Genomic DNA, 18,115 nt, shown 5'->3' with positions numbered 1-18,115 from the left:
CTCTTAATAATTTGAATACGCATGTCGTCCTTTTACATTTGTGGGACTTGGAAGTCTCAGATCCCACAGTAAGTGTTCAGAGAAAAAGCTGGTCTGCCTGGTTCTTACTGCAGCAATGGTGTTTCCTCACCACACTGCATGTAAGCTGTCCTGCCTTCAGGTGCAAAGGCTCTGCAAACAGCTTGGGCAGGCATTTTTGTTTTCGTCTGTAAAGGTGTCATCTGAGTGTCTCCTTGGGTCTGACCACTGGCTATTATGGTTCCAGGGCTACAAAGCTACAAGGTGGAGGCCAGTGCCTAGCTAGTTATAACCCTTACTAGCAAGTGTTAGTGCTGAGCTTGTTACAACCCTGAGTAACAAGTGTGAGGCCATCCCTCTCTCCCACTTGTATCTGTGCCCTCTGCCTTAGTTGTGACAAGCAGGGCATGGAGTCTTGACTGCAGGATAAGAATTTGGAAAATGTATGTATAGAGACAATGGTGTGAAGTTGCAAAAGGATTAATAAAAATATTTTATTTTATTTTTTTAAAGTTTATTTATTTATTATATGTAAGTACACTGTAAGCTGTCTTCAGACTCCATAAGAGGGCATCAGATTTCATCACAGATGGTTGTGAGCCACCATGTGGTTGCTGGGATTTGAACTCAGGACCTCCAGAAGAACAGTCGATGCTCTTAACCGCTGAGCCATCTCACCAGCCCAATAAAAATATTTTAATAAAAAATAAACAGCTATTATGAGGGGAAAAGAATTTGGAAAGTGACCAGTTTAACAGAATTTTAAGTGGAGCAGTCTGCTTTAAAAAATATTGTGGTTGGCCTGGGCCTGAAGAGGAAAAGACAAAGGCTCAAGATGCCACAGGATCTGTTTGTTAGGCAGGCACAAGCATCCCAGGATGCACCTACCACAGTACCAACACTGCACCCACTTGCAGAAATCAGGTACTGTGGTATATCTCTGAAGAGGCTGGCTTTTTGAAGTGCTTCTGCTGGCACAATTGTGTAGTTCCTATGTGAAGCTGGAATGGAAATCAGATCTCTTCTTCCTCTTCATGGAGAAATGTGCCTTGTACTATTTTATCTTACAGTCATTTTGCATATTTGTTGATTCCAACAGCTTTGAACAAACTCCTCCCCTTCTGGCTGGCTGAAAGTCTGGTCCCAGTTACAGAGGCTGCAGGTGGTGATGGTGAAAGGCACCAGGGCAGTGAAGGCCAAGCAGCTCGGAAGTGGTTGGACTTTTTCTTTTATTAGAGGCAGAGAGTGAGGTGGGAGGGTTCTGTCCCTTCAAGAAAAGCTTTCTTGAAGAAGTGTTCTTACAAACAAGGGAGGCAGGGGTATTCTGAGATGAGAGAGAGAGAGAGAGAGAGAGAGAGAGAGAGAGGAGAATCTTGGAGTTGAAACAGCATTGCAAAGGTAAAGAGGAAGAGAGGAGAGGCAAGGTATGTGCAAGTCTGACTTGAAATGAGTTTTATTGAAAACACCTAAATTCATGTCTGTGCTTTGAGGAGCGTGGAAAAGAAGGCGGAGGAAGCCACCTCCGGTGGTTTTGTGGGTTTTCAAGTATGACATACAGGATGTTGAGTTTTAACCCCTCTTTTACCATGAAGTGTGCGCAATACTGCAGGGATAAACAAATTCCTGACTCTGTGAACTGTGCATCTGTGGATAGGCCATTCTGTTTCCCTGGAATCACACTTCATTTCTTCCTCTTCCTGTGTCAGGTCTTTGATGCCACACACACAAAAGTCTTCGTATGACAAGTAAGGCTGTGTGGCCTTACTGAGGCTTCTCTGTAAACATGTTTGAAACCACTGTACAAGCATGCTAAAGCTGGCAGGCCTGCTGAATCTATCAGCGGCTGTTGTGTGCTTGTGTTTTGAAATGTGTGGTAATTAGCTGCTGTTCCTTAGTCTATGTGGGGAATCTGCCTGCTTTGTATATCTGAAGCTTCATTAATTCACCTAAAATTATAACATGAATTCAGTGTTTATTAACTTAGGTCTTAAGTCAATATCCTGAGGTATTTATTGAGACCCACAACGGTTGGCTATGGAATGACATGTCCTGGGAAGTGAAAAATAGTGTTCCAGTCAAGCCAGATATATGATCTTGAATGCACTGAGGTGTTTTTTTGGGGGGGGTTGTTTGTTTATTTATTTGGTTGGGATTTGTGGGGAGTTTTGTTTTGTATGGAACGCTTTGAGAATTTCCCAGAAAGCGATAAGTGAAGGAGACCCCCTAACATCAGTGAAAAGCCTCACATCTGGCTCCACCTGAAAGTCCGGTTCAGAGTTTCCCTGTGACCCTGGCACAACCAGAAGGGAAGTCTTGGCTTTGTTTATTATAACAAGAGCCACAAGACTCCCAGGCCAATAAACATGTTCACGTAAAACTCCAGACAGCTTCTCTAGACTGGAGTCTTATCATCAGGAGACCTCATTTTGCCTCTAGGTTAAGAAAGAGAGTTCATGAAGAGAAAGGAATAGTCTATGCCTTGGACTTGTCCGGGTCAGTGTTGCTGAGAGTTCACAGTGACCCACCTGAAGCATTTCCCCCCAGAATGAATGACTGCCCTGCCTGGGAACAGAACAGCCAAATAGTTGCCCCCACATGGCCATAGTGAGCCAGTTTCATTTAGAAGAAAAGGAAAGAGAGGGGAAAGCCTCCCTCATTTCTCCTCCGGACTGCAAACACTCAGAAATGACATCACACACCCCACAGAGCCCCAGGATGACTAAGGCAGAAGTAGCCTGAGAAAACTCTGCTCTGCCCCGAGTTTTAGGGCACAGTTATGCAGATGAGCGTCTGGGCGCAGGTTCCCGCCTTCTTCCTCTGAGGAAGTTTCTTGGTAGATCACTGACACCTCATCCCAGCGAGAGGGTGAAAACTTGGCACCGGCCACCCCACCCCCCTCCCGGGCAGAGCACCAGAAAGAGCTTGGAAGCAAGGAGTCGGCAAGCAAACAATGAAGGAGCAAGGGGGCACCGTCAGTGGCGCCGGGAGCAGCCGAGGCGGAGGAGACTCGGCTATGGCCAGCCTGCAGCCGCTGCAGCCTAACTACCTGTCTGTGTGTTTGTTTGCAGAAGAATCATATCAGAAACTAGCAATGGAGACACTGGAGGAACTAGACTGGTGCCTAGACCAGCTAGAGACCATCCAGACCTACCGCTCTGTCAGCGAGATGGCATCAAACAAGGTAAGGATACCCCTTTCTCTAACTACAACTGGAGCGCTAGGCAGCAGCTTGTCTGTTGACTTGGTCGAAGTGCGGTGCTTTCTTTGCTTCTACCTTACTACCACAGTAAGCTGAAACTTCTTAGTCCGTGTTAATGTCCAGAAACAAATTTCCGAATTTGTGCATTATCGAATATAAGTTAGAGGTATCTAAGTTGCTTTCAGATTGTTTTACAAATGTAAGTGCCTTTCTTTTTTTAAATAATGGTTTGTAGAAAATTAAAATCTGCCTGAGTCTTGCCACATTTTAATAGGTTCAGTAGACACGTGTTCAACGAGAAAGTAGGTCCATTACTTTTTTTTATGAGAGCACAATTTCCTTCAAGACTGACATTTTCTTGCTGGAAATAAGGGCATTTTGGGGATTTATAACACTTTGTTTGTGATGCTGACACGGTCTGAGGCTTAAAAAGAAGAAAAAAAGAAGAAAACAATGTACTTTACCTTCTGCTACAGAAAGTTGGGTTTTGTTTTGTTTTCCTAATTTTAAAGGTGAAAATCACCTAAAATTAAAATCCACCTATACCAAAGAGGAAAAAAAAAAAAACCCAAACCCTGATTTTACTTACAATATCCAGAAAAACAAAACAAAACTTGGTGTTGAGGAGCTTTAATTAACTGTCATTATCTCATTTGTTTAATTAACATCTGGACAGAGTGCTAATTTATATAGTGAGGGTTGGTGCTAGTTGTTTTCTGCTTGTTTACATGTTTTCATGCAGATTTTAACTATATGGATGTGTGTGTGCACAAGTGTGTGTGTTTGTGTGTGTGTGTGTGTGTGTGTCAGAAGTTGTGAAGTTATATATGTATCAACATAGGCGTACGTTAAGGGGAAGCCTTGCTTCTACTGTACCCCACAGAGTATACTTTCAAGGCTCCCTACAACTCTAGCTTGAGGGATTGTGCTATTGTTTGAGGCTGGAAGAGACTTTGTACCCCACCTACCCTTTCAGCCCAAGGTACATTCCTGATTGAACTTTCCCCCTTCCTTCCTGGGAGAAAAGCATCACTTTGGAACAGAGCTTGCTGACTCCTCTTCAAAGCACCATGGCAGAGGAAACAGGGCATCCTTAGATGCTGGTGTGTGTGTGTGTGTGGTGGTTGTAGGGTCCTTCTTACTCTGAAACTATAGACTGATCAGTAACAGAGTAGAAATGAGCCCTGTCTGAAATGTTAGCTCAGAGTTCAACTCAATGGAGAGCAAAGAAAGAGAACACACTGGGGTTTTAACTAGTATTTTCTGACTTCTCTCAAGCTGGGACTTTCCAGGTTGATGTAAAAACCAGCCGCTTCCCCATGTTGGGGGCTTCACTGTGTAACTTCTCCAAATCACTCTGGGATTTACATAGAATGTTTGACAGTGGCTTTCTTTGCTTGCCTCACAGCACCAGCAGCTGTGCTGTTGTGTTGTCTCTTATTTTGTGATATTTGATGCAACCTGTGGTAATTTTTTCACTGTGAAGGACATGAGTCTCTGGAGTCACCAAGATAAAGCAAGGGACTAACCAGAGAAGAGCCAGAGCAGACACTCTTCACATTGCCAATCGTTTGCATGCCATGTGTGTCTAGAGAGCTGCCCTTGTCCACTGACTAGCTTGCAAAGTTACTAAAAATGTTATCACTGAACATGAAAGGAGGCATGTATTAAGACCGAAGATTCTCAGTCCTTCAAGCTTCCACTCCTCCCTGACAATTGTCCGAGGCAGGAAGCAATGAAAGGTGACCAGAGCTAACACTGAAGAGACACCATGCAGTTAACTGAAGCGGAAGCATGCTGCCTCACCTGTTAACAAGGTCCCCAGTGGGAAGGTGACAGGGCAAAGCAGTTATGTGAGTAAGAGAATACCGATTTTAAGATCTTCCCACTGAGCTTCTTCCTTCACTGTTTGTCAGATGATTGTCTTGGGGTACGCTGAGCACAATAGCAAGGGAGTAATGTATAACATAACACACAATGAGACTATATTGTGACCACCAGAGAAAAGTTCATCAATATTAGCTGAGAAGGTGAGGCTAAGTTATGCACAATAAAATTTTTACCCTATATTAAAATTCAAATGTTAAAGCTATCTGAGAGTTCTGTGTAGTTGGAAAGATCCTCTTTGCTATCACTAAGTAGCCAAATTTGGTTGTACCTTGCTTACTCTTACTGAACAAAGGAGCCTCAGCAAAACTGAATTACAGAGCTGAGAGGGAGCATAAATATAACACGTTACAGAGGGTGGAAGGCTGTGAAGAGCATTGGAACTGGAGATGCATGGCTTAAATTCGGCCAGTCTCCCTTGTTCGCCATTTTATATGACCTTACTTAACAGTGAAGAGATTCTGTTTATAAAAGTGGGTCTCACCTCACAAGGTTTAGTGTACCCAAGCACTTAGCAAAGTGCCTGCCAGGAAGTAGGCATCCAGTGAGTGATCCCTTACTAATACCTACTTCACTGTTGCAAAATCAAATCTGTGTCCCTACTTGTGTTTCAGAGCTGACCCAAAGGCTATTGTTTACAAAGTCTGAACTTCACTTCAGAGTGCCAATGGCAAAGCCTCTGTCCTGTGAAGGGAGTGTAACTTGGTTACATGCGTGCCAGTCTGTGGAAAAGGTGAAGAGTTGCCTGTCTGGCAGGGGGAAAGCAAACTGCCTTTATGGTTTCTTACACCTGGACTGGGCAGTGCTTCCTTGCTTATTTATGAATGTCCTTGACTCATCTGTGGCCTAAAGAAATGGAGGGATTCAAAGGTAGAGCTGATTTTCCCTATACTTCTTCAGTCAGGTGGACAGGAATTATTCCTGTATCTAACAAAAACAGTCTTTGTCTTTGCCTCCATTTTCTTGATCCTTAAATATTAGCAATAGGTCAAATGACATTTCAAACTTTTAGAGTTACTTGGAGCCAGGTGACTTAGTGTTAAAGAGTATCTTCTTTTTCAAACTTAAAAAAAAAAAACCCAAAAAGTAAACATGGCAAGAAAATGAAACAGGTGAGCAGGAGCTTGAAAGACATGGGTGTGGTTTCTGGTGCTGGGAAGAAGGCCTGGACCCCTTAGTGAGCACTCCAAGTGAGCCGTTAGGCCTGTCAGCCAGCCCCTCTTACATTTGTACATTAATTGTTGTTTCGAGTTTCGTCAGCTCTCCTCACCTGGAAGAATTGTCTTTCCCTTCAGCAAAATGCGTTAGAGCATGAGTTCATCTGCCAAAAAAACAGCCTGCTGTTTCGAAAACAGGATGCCTGAGCTCTGCCCCAAAAAAAAGAGGAACGGAAAGAGAAACAGTATAGAAAGGAAGAAAGCAAACAGCCCCACAGGGATCCCCAGGCCAAGCGCAGCACAAACAGTGACCTCTCTTTCCGACCTTCACTATGGCTCAGTTCCTGAGCTCCTGTCACCAAAGCCAACCCACGTCATCAGAGGAGGATAGGAGGAATGGCACAGCTGCTGTGAGGGTGACTAGAATTTCCTGTCGCCTTCCTGACTGACACAGTCAGAGAAGTACAGGGTTGCAACAACAGTGGCTGAGGAAGGATGGGCCCAGAACAATCAATCCTAGGGAGGTGGGGCGGGACTGGGAAAAGATGGGAGGTGTTCCTTCCCACTTTGGACAGAGAAGCATAGTCTCTCATCCAGTATCTTCAGGTGAAAAGCATCCAAAGGTTTATTAGTACCTGGTATAGTGACTGTAGATAGAGAAGTATATTGTCATTTTCAACTGCAGCTATATTCAAATGATTAGTCACAGCCCCTGATAACCTCCAAACATCCTGCTGGGGGACATTTTTCTTTCTCTATCAGCTTTGCCTGGGATAGATTTGGACCCAGATGATGAAATTGGATGTTCTGGAATTGGAAAGTACAGTCTCAGATACCAAAGCTTCCTATGGACTAACAAGCTGGAATAGAGCACCTGAGTAAATGTTGGCTGAGGAAGCTCACCAACTGGGAGTGGGAGATAAATGGTACTCTCTTGAGGCATCCTGAAATCACATACAGATACCATCACTGGAGAAGTGAGTCCTCCTAGCTGCACAGGCTTATTTCTCCAGCTCCACTCTGAGAACCTGTACCAACTAATTGCCTAGGCTCTTGAAAGGGAGGGGCTCAAGTCACTCAATTTTACCAGCCTGGAGGCACTAGTAAACCTGAGTGTGTGATACTGGAAGACGGTCATGACCGAGGCAAGACAAATGCTCTAAAGTTGAGGGAAGTCACTTTCTGTATCCCTGAATAATCAATCAGTAACTTTGGGAAACACTGAGCCTAACAGAATTGAAAGGAAATAGATCTAATTGGCCAAGAGATGCATCTCGGAGCCCTATCAGAAAGGAAGCAGGTTATTGAAGGATTAATCGATGATAATGGTAAGAGAGGGGTTTCCCCTTAACAAAGCGGCCTTTTACAGGTCCCTAGGCTTGAAGGGAGCCTTAGTATGCTTTCCTCCAGCTGTGCAGAAGGGCTTCATCAGACCATAGAGATACATGCATTCCCTACTAGACCTCACTGTGCCTCTGGCCAGACTCCTCATTCTCTGCCCAAATGGCTCTTATTCATCTTCCCAGGGTCTCTGTGTGGATGTGCTTCCATGCAGCAGGTACACACTCTGAGGGCCCAGGCATAGATAGCCATGCGGCAGTGACAAGAACTGGGGAGAATGCATGTGTGTGTGGGGGGGGGGAGGAGTCACGAACACACAGGCTTCGGCAGAGGCTCGCACAAGCTTACCTGTGAGGTCCTGAGTGCTGGAACTAGGAGAGGGTAAGATATCATCCAAGTTGATGGAGGCTCAGCTCTAGTTGACCTTCGGTACTGTGATGGACTATCTGTCAAGTTAGCACTTTAGGAGAGAGCTTAAATTGCACTCTTAAGCATTTAAGCTTGTAGTATGCACCCTGACAAATGTTAGGGATGATCTTGCTCTAAAGCATAACGTGAACATTGGTTCTGACCAGCAGGAAGGGCGATGTGCATTCTTTGACCCAGTTTTCTCTCTTTACTAGCTCAGCCTAAAGTGAAGGAGCCTGAATATAAGCCACAAGTTTAAATTCTAGCTCTACCTTTACTGTGAATATTTGCCAGAGCAATTGAATCATTTAAAAATCTTTTCATTTCCTTATTATAAAGCAAAGTAGTTGGAAAAGATTATTTTTGTGGTTTACTTTAGGTCTTGAATTTATGTTGGTAGACAGCCAGTGTCTCACACAGGGGTAGATGGCGCATGCAGATATTTGGCTAAGTCCTTTACCCATATTCTTCATGAATATATAAATTCTTGGAAATAGGCACTATCTCCGGGTTGTTAAATTGGAATTTAGTAAAAATAACTTGATTAGCTTGAATAAAATCACCATGCCTGGAAATCAAGCTCATTAGGAGAGTGCTTGCAACCATTTGTGGGACTCTAAGATTCAACCCTAACTCAAATGTGTGCACGTGCGCGCGCACACACACACACACAAGGTTTTAATTCTTGGTGCTGAGGATATGACCCAGTGGTAGTATGCTTTAGACACATGAGGCTTTAGACTTGATGGGGCTGGGAGAGGATCATGGTCAGGATCCCAATGAGACAAATAAATGGAACCAGAAGGTGCTTAGTGATTCTTCCCCGTGAGCTTTGTAGCGTTTGGTTGGAAGTCTTATCCCTGTTGGTGAGGCCTGGTTCAGATTTCTAATGTTCAGTTACGTTGTTCTTGTAGCCTGGCCATTAATTTCAGACTCAATTTGGGCTGGGAAGTAGTCCTTCTGACACAGGTTAAGGGAGGACACTGTCAGAGTTCTAGAAAATGGTGGATGACTACTCATGAAAATGGAATTGTCAAGTATGTCTGTCAAAGTCAGACACATCCTTTGCTTCTTGTGGATTAGTGTGCAAAACTGCAGCTTTCTTAGTTTTCCCTAACTTAGCTTAAGATATGACAGTAAAAAGTTCTTTGAAGCTGAATTCCAAATTCCATTTTACACTGACTAGGCATCTTCTCCTTCCCTCCCCCAAATGAAAGATTTTGATTTTATTGTCATTCAGGAGGATGTCCTTCCCAATGCATAAAACAGAACATTCATTTCTCTGCAGCAGAGCTTCCTGGGCTGAGGGCTGCCCAGTTTCAGAGGGCTTTCTTAAATCATTGTCTTCAGAGATGCAAGAGAATATTTAGCTCATCAGTCTTTGTTTATTGTTGTTTAAATCATTCTTTCTGTAACAGAATACAGTTGTATTTTTTGATGCGATTCTGTATTTGAAATGCTACTCTTATGAAAGCGTAGCACATGAAAGAGTTTGGGGACTAGCACTTTGTAATAAATGTGATTAGTAGTGTTTCTGCTTAATCTAAATATTTCTACATTGGTATGTATATATAGGAGCCAGTTCCTTTACTGAATTCTGACCCAGTTTACCCAGGCTTTTGGTTAACTCACTTGCAATTTCTATAAGTGGGCAAATATCTCAAATAGAATTTCACTACTGTGTCACTCTGGCCAGCGATAGGAGAACACTATAGCTGTGGAGTCAACTATAAACCCTAAATAGCAGTTTTGAAATACTGCATTGCAGCAAGTTAATGAACTTAGCATTTGGTTTCCACGTTTTATTCTTCCCTGCCTTTGCGTGTTTGATCTTTTAGAATAACTCCCAGACTCCCTGCCCCACCAAGTTCCTTGCCATTGTTATCTATGGAAGTAAAGCCAGGGGTGAGGCTCATTCTTACACAATTCTTCCAAAATATTAAACTTCTAGGTGAAATGGGTTCAGCGGGCAAGGATCATTCACTGTTATAAAAACCAAAATATCCTACCAGAAAACGCCAGGGTACACCCATGCTGGTCGGTGGGGGTGCACTCCTGTCGGCAGCATGCCAGTTCTCTCTGTGCTGTCCTGTACAGACTCGCTTTCGCTCTTTTCTGGGACCTACCAGCCTCTTTCTGTCTTGCCCTCTGGCCCGTGATGTTTCCCTCAGCCGGTGCCAAACCATTTAATCTTTAGGAGATTCTGCTGTAACTTTCTTTGTTTGGTTTACTTTAAAGTAGCCAAATGTTCCACAAAGAAAGGACTGTTAAGTCACTTAAAAGTGAGGACAGTGGTCAGTCTTCCGTTCTTGTGTGCCCGTTTTGAAGATCACTGATAATCTTCTCTTCTTTATGGAGTAGGGAGTAGCATTTAAAGCTAGAAGCCATGCATGTCTGCTCAGCAATCATAATGCGTTCCTTTCCAAAAACAGTCGCAGAGTTAGGACAGAGGGCCGTGGAAGCCTGGAGCCCTCCCAGATTGAAGTGTGGCAAGTTTATTAAGATAAAAGTCACCTTCAAGGTAGACTCATTGTAATCTTCTAACATTTTAATTTAAAACATAGTAAATTTAAATTTTGCTGTTAAGAACCTTACAAGACCACATTACCCTTTCTTTGCAGTAGACTGTATACTATTATAACCTTGAACAAAGATGATATCAGAGTCCAGCTACTTAGAAGTTTTTAAAAGAAGATCAAACCAATATTTTTTTTTTTAAAAAAAAAGTAGATTTGAGACAAGAAGCATTGGCATCTAATACCTTAACAAAAAAAAAATCACTAAATAAAAATATCTTTCCAATTGAGTTAGATTGGCTGTGCTACACAGAGAAGCAAGTAAACTAAGTTTTGACCTGACAACTAATGTCCTTGGTCATTATAGATGGTGACATTTGGTAGATAGTTTCCAATTATAGTTTCACACAGTTGTACTAGGCACAATATTGCAACTTTCTGTCAAGAGGGGAATTTTAAAAGTCCTATTTATTTATTTACCTGACAGGGGAGATGCTATGGTCATGATGGTGATCTCAGGATGAAGGAGACTCATTTATTGCATTCTGAATGTGCAGACCCTTGTGAGTCCCCAAAGTGTAGGAAGGCTGATATGTAATTTGTGGTAGCAGAGGGATTGTGTTTATGTGCTGCTGTTACTTTCAGGAAAAAAAAACTAATTAAATATTATTTATTTGAAGTCATTTTACAGACAAGGAAACATTTTATAAATAAGGCCTATTTTCTTATCAATACAAAGTGAAGGTTAAATATCTAATACAATTTTTTAAACCTTTAAAAATACAAGGTGTAATTTCACTGAAAAGTAGTTTTATTGTGACTTGACTTCTCCAGAGTCAGAGGATCATGGGAAGATTATGGTGCTAAGATAGAGGTCTCACTTCAAATCCTATGGTAATCCTTCTTATTTCCTCCTCTGTTGGGAACTGAAGATGGCAAATTAGAGAGTTTACATACTGGTAAAATAGTCACCAGGCTGTGGATTCTTTCAGCTACGTAGCAGAGTGGCTAGCCAGCAGATTGATATGAAGGTGGGAATCCCAGGTTAACCTCTACTGCCCCTGCAATGTCTCTTTCCAATGAATGTCTCAACATAAAACTCTCATGGCTTAACTGAATTGCCCATTCTTGGGTCCTATTACCACAGTAGCGTTAGTTCAATTCTATTGGCGGCTGGCTGCTCACTGATAAACAGTGCCAGTGCTTGTAAGCATTTTGAGTCAGGTCAATCTCACTCAGAGAATACAGGCTTATTTTTGTTGTCAATGACCCACTCTGGCTCAAGATGAGTTCATTATTTATTAAAATTTAGAATAGTGAAGTAGATACTTTAAATACTCTGTAATAGATGTAAAGAAGTCATTATTATCTACTGTTCAAATTTGTTAAAATGAAGAAGTAGTTGGGGAAAATAAAGTGACTTAGAGAACTAGTTGTGCCAGTATAATGTTTATTAAGGAGAGATATTCCATGTTTGAAAGATCCCGACATGCTAATTTCTGCTCTTTTGATATTGACCCATTTCCAGCCATTATTTACATTATATAATGGGACAGAGTAAGGAGAAGCTTTTTAGCATATAGTATGTAAGAAATGAAAAGGAAACTACAAAGCCTCAAGTGAATAAAAACATTTGATGCTGAGGTTGCTGGGGAAAAAAAGGAAGACTTGAACTAAAAGCTAAAATACTTAAAAGGAGATTACACTGGAAGGAAACATGATAAAGAACCGAAATGCTCATTTTAGTACAGGAGAAAAATAGAGACAAATGACAGAAGACATACTAAAAGTTTACTAAGCCCGATTGGTCAACAGGGTGGCTTTCAAACTTCCTTTTTCCCCTTAACATCAGAACATCTGTTAAACTGTGGCTTCAGTGCAGCAGAGCTTGATCATCTCATGCAGATGAGTAAACGTTCTGTAAGCTTCTCTTGTCTTACATTACCCAGAAGACCCCCATTCTGTTCTCACACAGTCAAGGCTCTGTGCTATGAACCTCTCCTGTTACGCACAACCTTGCCTGTGTTTCTGCAGACCAGCCTCTTACTGTCCTGTCAGTTAGTATCACAGCTAGCCTTTGAGAGACCTGGCATTTGATATATTTCCAGTGTAGTTTCACTTGTCCACTTGAGTATGTGGAGCTAGGAACCTTCTGATACTTCTAGTGTAAGCCTCTACTCTGGATAACTTGGTTAACATGCAGTCTGAACCCTAACAGGCCTGACACGCCACAAAAGAACCCTCTATCCTGCCAGCTACAAGGCCCTCCTCTGCCTACTGTGATGACTGCTGCTAGCTCCATTCTAACTCAGATGATTGAGATACAGCCATGGTGACTGATGCACTGGCTATATTTTTCTTGGCCAGGAGAATACATTATTTATGTTTTTGACAGGATGAGCACCACTGACTTTTTCCTGCTGTGTTTTAACACTTAGGATCTGGTTGCACAAACCTTATTTGAATCTTTCTTAGCATTACATGACTGTGTCCTTGAGACTGTTTCAACAAGGGCTACCTGTATTATATTTTAAATGTTTAATAGCCAGACTCATTTAATTTCTGAGAATTTTTTTTAACTTGTTAAAGATATTTTTGTACTAAGAGTTTATATGATTAAAATACTTTTATATGATTAAAATCTGGATAGTTACATTGTCTAGTGTTATGTTCTATGACTAGCAGAGTACATTTTCAAACTGAAAAGGTCATATGTTACTTTTCAAGGAAAGCTCCAGAGAGTGTATGGGGGTCTGTGTACCTTGGTATATTTGGGTGTGTTCAATAGTGAGTGTGCACATGGAATCTGGAGATCAATACCAAATAATTTCCTTTATTGTTTAATTCGTATTTTTTGTTTTTTTTTCAAAAACCAAAAACACTCAAGGTCTCTTATTGAACCAAAATGATACGTTATTTCGGCTAGAATGGCTAGCCAATAAATCCCAGGATTCATACTATACCTTTCCTCTCATCCCATGCTAGAGTTACACTTACACTGCCATACCTGGCTTTTCTGCAGGGAATCCAAAGTCTGGTCCTCAGGTTTTGACAGAAAGCAGTCTACAAACTAAGCCATCTCCTTAGTCCAATGAAAGCTCTTAACACAGAAAACCAAGATGCTAAAATAAGAAACCTAGTCAAAGAGTGTGGACCCCTGGAGGCAAATAGATCATCTTTTTTTTCCAGTATGGTAAATGTATTTGGTTAAAATGAATAAAGCCTGAGTCCTTCCAATGTAAACATTTGATAGGAGTAACTTGGAAAACAGACTTTTCTTCCATGCTTTTTCATATCCGATCTCATGACCCAGAACTACAATGCCTAGAAACTCTGAATCTGCCTCAGGAAACACTGACTACAGGGCAGCTTAAGTTTCCAAAGCCCATTTCTTCTCTTAAGGCTTATATACTCTCCGAATTAAGGTTCCACAGTACAGGAATAAACGTGAGATGTGGTGTGTGGGGATGTATACATATACCTTTCCTGTGAGCAGAAATGGGAAGCTTGGGGTGGTCATTTGGAAGCTGGCTGGTTGGTTTGGCATTATTTGATTTACCATTCTCTCAGATGGACTACATCCATCTGGACATGAATCTGAGCCTTCAGAGACTCGTGATGGCCTGCTGTTTCAAACCTACTTGTATCTGGGATGGTGGTATGTCAGTCAGCACCTCTCTCTCTCTCTCTCTCTCTCTCTCTCTCTCTCTCTCTCTCTCTCCCCCTCTGTTGCATGGCACCAGAGAGCTTTGCCATTATTGGGCCATAATCTCCATGCTGGCATTTTGTTGATACTAGTAATACTAGTTTTGTTGATAATAGTATACTAGTAATATATCCTTACTCCAGTAGCATATTAAACTAATTCATATGTCACTAGATTGACTTCAACTCTACAATTCTGAACAAATACACAGCACAGATATCTTTATGTCAGGCAGGCAGTCTGTGGTTATGCCAAGCTTTGGTCAATACCTGGAGAAGTCTGAAATCTCCTAATTAGAATAAATTGCCTAAATTAAAGAAGCATCAATCCACACTGGTACTAACAGCCTGACTTTTCCAAACAGGCTTTTTTTTTTTAATGTTATGGCCTCAATATAAGCCCATTTCTAATTATGGTTTTCATAATAAATAAGAAGATAAATGCTTCACTTATCTTTCTGGCAACTCTGGTTACACTCCTTAGCCTGGTAATGAGCAAGCCTGCACCTGTATGAGTAACTCGTGTATCACGTGACCTGCATGACATGGCACTGCATCACACATGTTGTGGGAATTTTGTAGTTATGCAAGCTACTCTCAACAACAAAAAGAGTTTAGTTGCTAAAGAGCTACAAGAAACTTCCATGCAGCTGTGAACCCAAAGCTTGAAATTAATTCAGAAATAAAACCTAGCTTCAAGCATAAATTCCATGGCACAGAGCACCCACTAGGTCACAGACATATATCCTTTCTAGCTGTCCCACTTTAAAGGTGGAAATCCTTAGTCTTTCACAGGCTTAATAACTTGCAGTTTCCTAGACTACGCTACAGCATAGGAGTTTATTTCCAAATTTGAGAGAACACTAAGCTGTCGCTGTATCACCTGTTGTAGAGGCTACTGACTTCTCTGGTCAGGCTTCCTTTGTGTTATTGAAGTCCACTAGCAGGGCAAGCCTAAAATGAACACTCCCTCTTTTCCATGTAAAAGCTAGGTGTCCATCTCTGAAATTGTCTCTATCCCAATAGTCCTGTACGTCTTAAGGATACATTGTGGTGGAAGTATACATCCATCTGGTCTAAAGTATTGTAGCTATCACAGGAGAGCAATATGCAGAATATAGCTATCTCTTCTAATGGGATAAAAATTACCCAAGACACTTGTTTTCATCCTTTAGAGTTTACAAATTTGTCCAAACTTTCAACTTGTGGAAGATTTTTCTCAGTTTGAATGTGTATAGTCCAACATGAGGCATGGCAAAATACTAAAAGGGACAAGATACATGCTTTCAGGAGAGAAAAGATAAACCTGTGTAGCTCAAGGTTTTGATTTACTTGATAGGCCCCAGAGTTGATCTCAAAACTTGACAAACTATTGGGCTGTCCCAGCCCTGAGAAATGTTAACTCAGAAGAAGTGATTCTTAAAGCAGCTTCGAAACCTCCCACTATCTAATATATCAGGGAGTATAGGAGAGACATTAGCTGAAAACAATATATAACTAATGTCAAATACATTATAGGCTCTGTGATGCCCTTTAGGAAAGTAGAGGAGAATCTCAAAAATAAGTTATGGCAGATTTGCATAGCCACAGAAATCATAGACATTTTGAGTCTGAAAGTGGGGATTCTTAAGAGGAACTGTACTTCTGGGTGTAGCAGTACACACAAGCCTTGAATTTGTGAGGTAGAGGCAAGAACTTCTTAGGCAATGTTGCAAAACCTTATCTTAAAAACCCAGGGTCTTCAGATGTAGTTCAGTGGCCAAATGTCTGTCATGACTCATATTTATGGACTAAGAATGTTTGGGTGATGTTCTCCTAGTTCTGTGTAGTTGTCTCCAGAGAGCTGGAGGTCACCAACCATTGATTTTGTTTTCCACTGGAGAGAATTCAAGACTTAATGTTCCATGCATCTGATTCAGTGTCTCTATCTTTTTTAATATTATAAGATGTAGGGTTTCTAGCTGAGAAAACTTTTTAAAAGGTTTTAGTCACCAGCTTTAGAATCATATGAAAATCTTGTGACCTTGGGATCATAGAAGAGTAATTCAATACTCAGCCTTGATTCCTTAATTCTTTTTCTCAGTTGTTGCAATGATTTTGGTCATCTGTTGATTGATGAGGTCAGCTGTCTTTCATTTTAGGCCAGCACTCAAAATATGTCAAAATAGTCTTGCAGATTATTAGCAAGAAGATAGTAAGTAAGATGGCATCGTAAAGTTCCAAGAGTGGTTAGTGTGGTTAGTGGTCTTTTATTTCTCAAAAGAAGGAAAGATCTTTATCTAAAAACTAAGATTTGGATATTTTTAATTAGCTAAAAATAGGCATAGGCTTTTACCCTGATGTTATAACAAATGTATAACTTCGAATCTTCTTGTGAGATATTTGGATATGTAATATCTGAACTATGCATATGCTTAGAAGAGTTTTATATTTAAAAGAGTATGTTGAATTTTATCCACCACACCTAGCAATTCTCTGAAGCATAAATATATATGATACATCATATAATATAATAAACATTATACATAATTTAGAAATAGTATATGGTATAAAATGCTGCGACTTGTTAGCTCTGAGAAATAGTTGCAGTATTTATTTTTTGTCTATTTAATCATGTCACTGTAGCAATTTAGAAGGAAATGTGGGTCATGAGAAGTTTCTATAAAGGTTCTTATGGGAATTACTGCAGTGTTAGGAAGGGTCACTTCTCAGCATTCAAATAATGTGTGTCATATTTTCTCTTGAAACGATTTCAGAAACTGTAAAAAGAAAAATACATGATTAGTGAAGGGACTAAGTAGAGAGAAACACCTAAAAACTCAGAGAGCTACACAAAGCCTAGTGTCAACATGAGAAACAATTGGATTCTGAAGCCCCCCTTCTCCCTTTCCAGTTCTCTGTATGTGTGCACTAATGTGTTGTCCCTACACAGCCTTTCATATGTGACTTGAGCAAACACTCATCTTCTGGCTGATGAATAGAACTGGCTTTGTTCATCAGAAATGCCAGCATTTTGTTGCAAAATTGTGATGACAAGATTCACGCTTGCTTTTCCTCAGATTCCTACCTACACTATCCTATTCCTATCACTACATCCCTGAGAATATAGGAAGAGACAAGACTCCATCATCAAGTCCGTGTAGAAGAAAGTCACTCTGATGTGACCCTTGAGTGGTGACTATTACCTAACCCTGTGCCCTTAGTCCAGACTTTGCTTCTGGCAGAACCTATTGGCAGTCATGACCCACCCTGGAACTGTGTTCTCTGGCTCAGCTACTCTGGCAAAGGGGGCATGGCCATGGCCTCAGCTCCTTCTTCCATTCAGTTATTAATTCACCCAGTGCTATTCCACTTGCCTTTCAAATAAGACAAACACGCTGTTAAAGAAACAGGGCTTGATGTTTTAAAGGAATGATGGAAGGACAGGAGGGAGGCAGCACAGTGCCTGAGCTATTAAGAACAGTGGAAATTGTGAGTTTCACAAAAGCGTTTTTAAAGAACTACAGCAGATCCTTGCACCAGATTTTTTTTTCTGTTTTATTTTAAAGTCTAATTTAAAAAAAAAATAGGGGCTTTAAAATTAACCATTTTGTTCAACTAAAACAGAGACCCAAGAAGTCAATTCATTTTATCAGAGCTTACATATTGCTTGTGGTCCTCTCTCACTAACTTGTGTACCCACAACTTCTCCCTCTCTGCCACCATGAGTGTCTCGTGCATGATCTCAAGAGGGATTTTCAACCCCTTTGCTTTCCTGATTCTTGGGAATTCTTATAACGTTATGACTAACAAGAGTATAAAATATGAGTCAAAAGTCAGTCCCCACAAGTCATTGTGACTTTAATGAGTTCGGCAGTTGTTTCAAACTGCAAAAACAGGAAAAT

The 18,115-nt window shown here is 41.1% G+C and overlaps 1 protein-coding gene and 1 non-coding gene across 3 annotated transcripts in view; both read left to right on the top strand.

The window, feature by feature from the left end:
- Pde4b (phosphodiesterase 4B) overlaps positions 1-18,115 on the top strand; it is a 428,051-nt gene that overhangs the window by 388,118 nt on the left and 21,818 nt on the right. For both annotated transcript variants that reach the window (XM_028784635.1, XM_028784642.1), the window contains one exon: positions 3,087-3,199. In XM_028784635.1, coding sequence (XP_028640468.1) covers positions 3,087-3,199 — 113 coding nt within the window. The remainder of the gene's footprint in view (positions 1-3,086; positions 3,200-18,115) is intronic.
- On the top strand, positions 10,999-11,163 carry LOC114639767. The gene has a single exon (XR_003714059.1). It is a non-coding gene; the product is annotated as a U1 spliceosomal RNA (small nuclear RNA).

The sequence above is a fragment of the Grammomys surdaster genome, unplaced genomic scaffold (assembly GCF_004785775.1).
Source record: "Grammomys surdaster isolate TR1022 unplaced genomic scaffold, NIH_TR_1.0 100, whole genome shotgun sequence".
Taxonomy (NCBI): domain Eukaryota; kingdom Metazoa; phylum Chordata; class Mammalia; order Rodentia; family Muridae; genus Grammomys; species Grammomys surdaster.
Note: the sequence above shows the minus strand (reverse complement) of the source record. Positions and strands in the feature narration are given on the sequence as shown.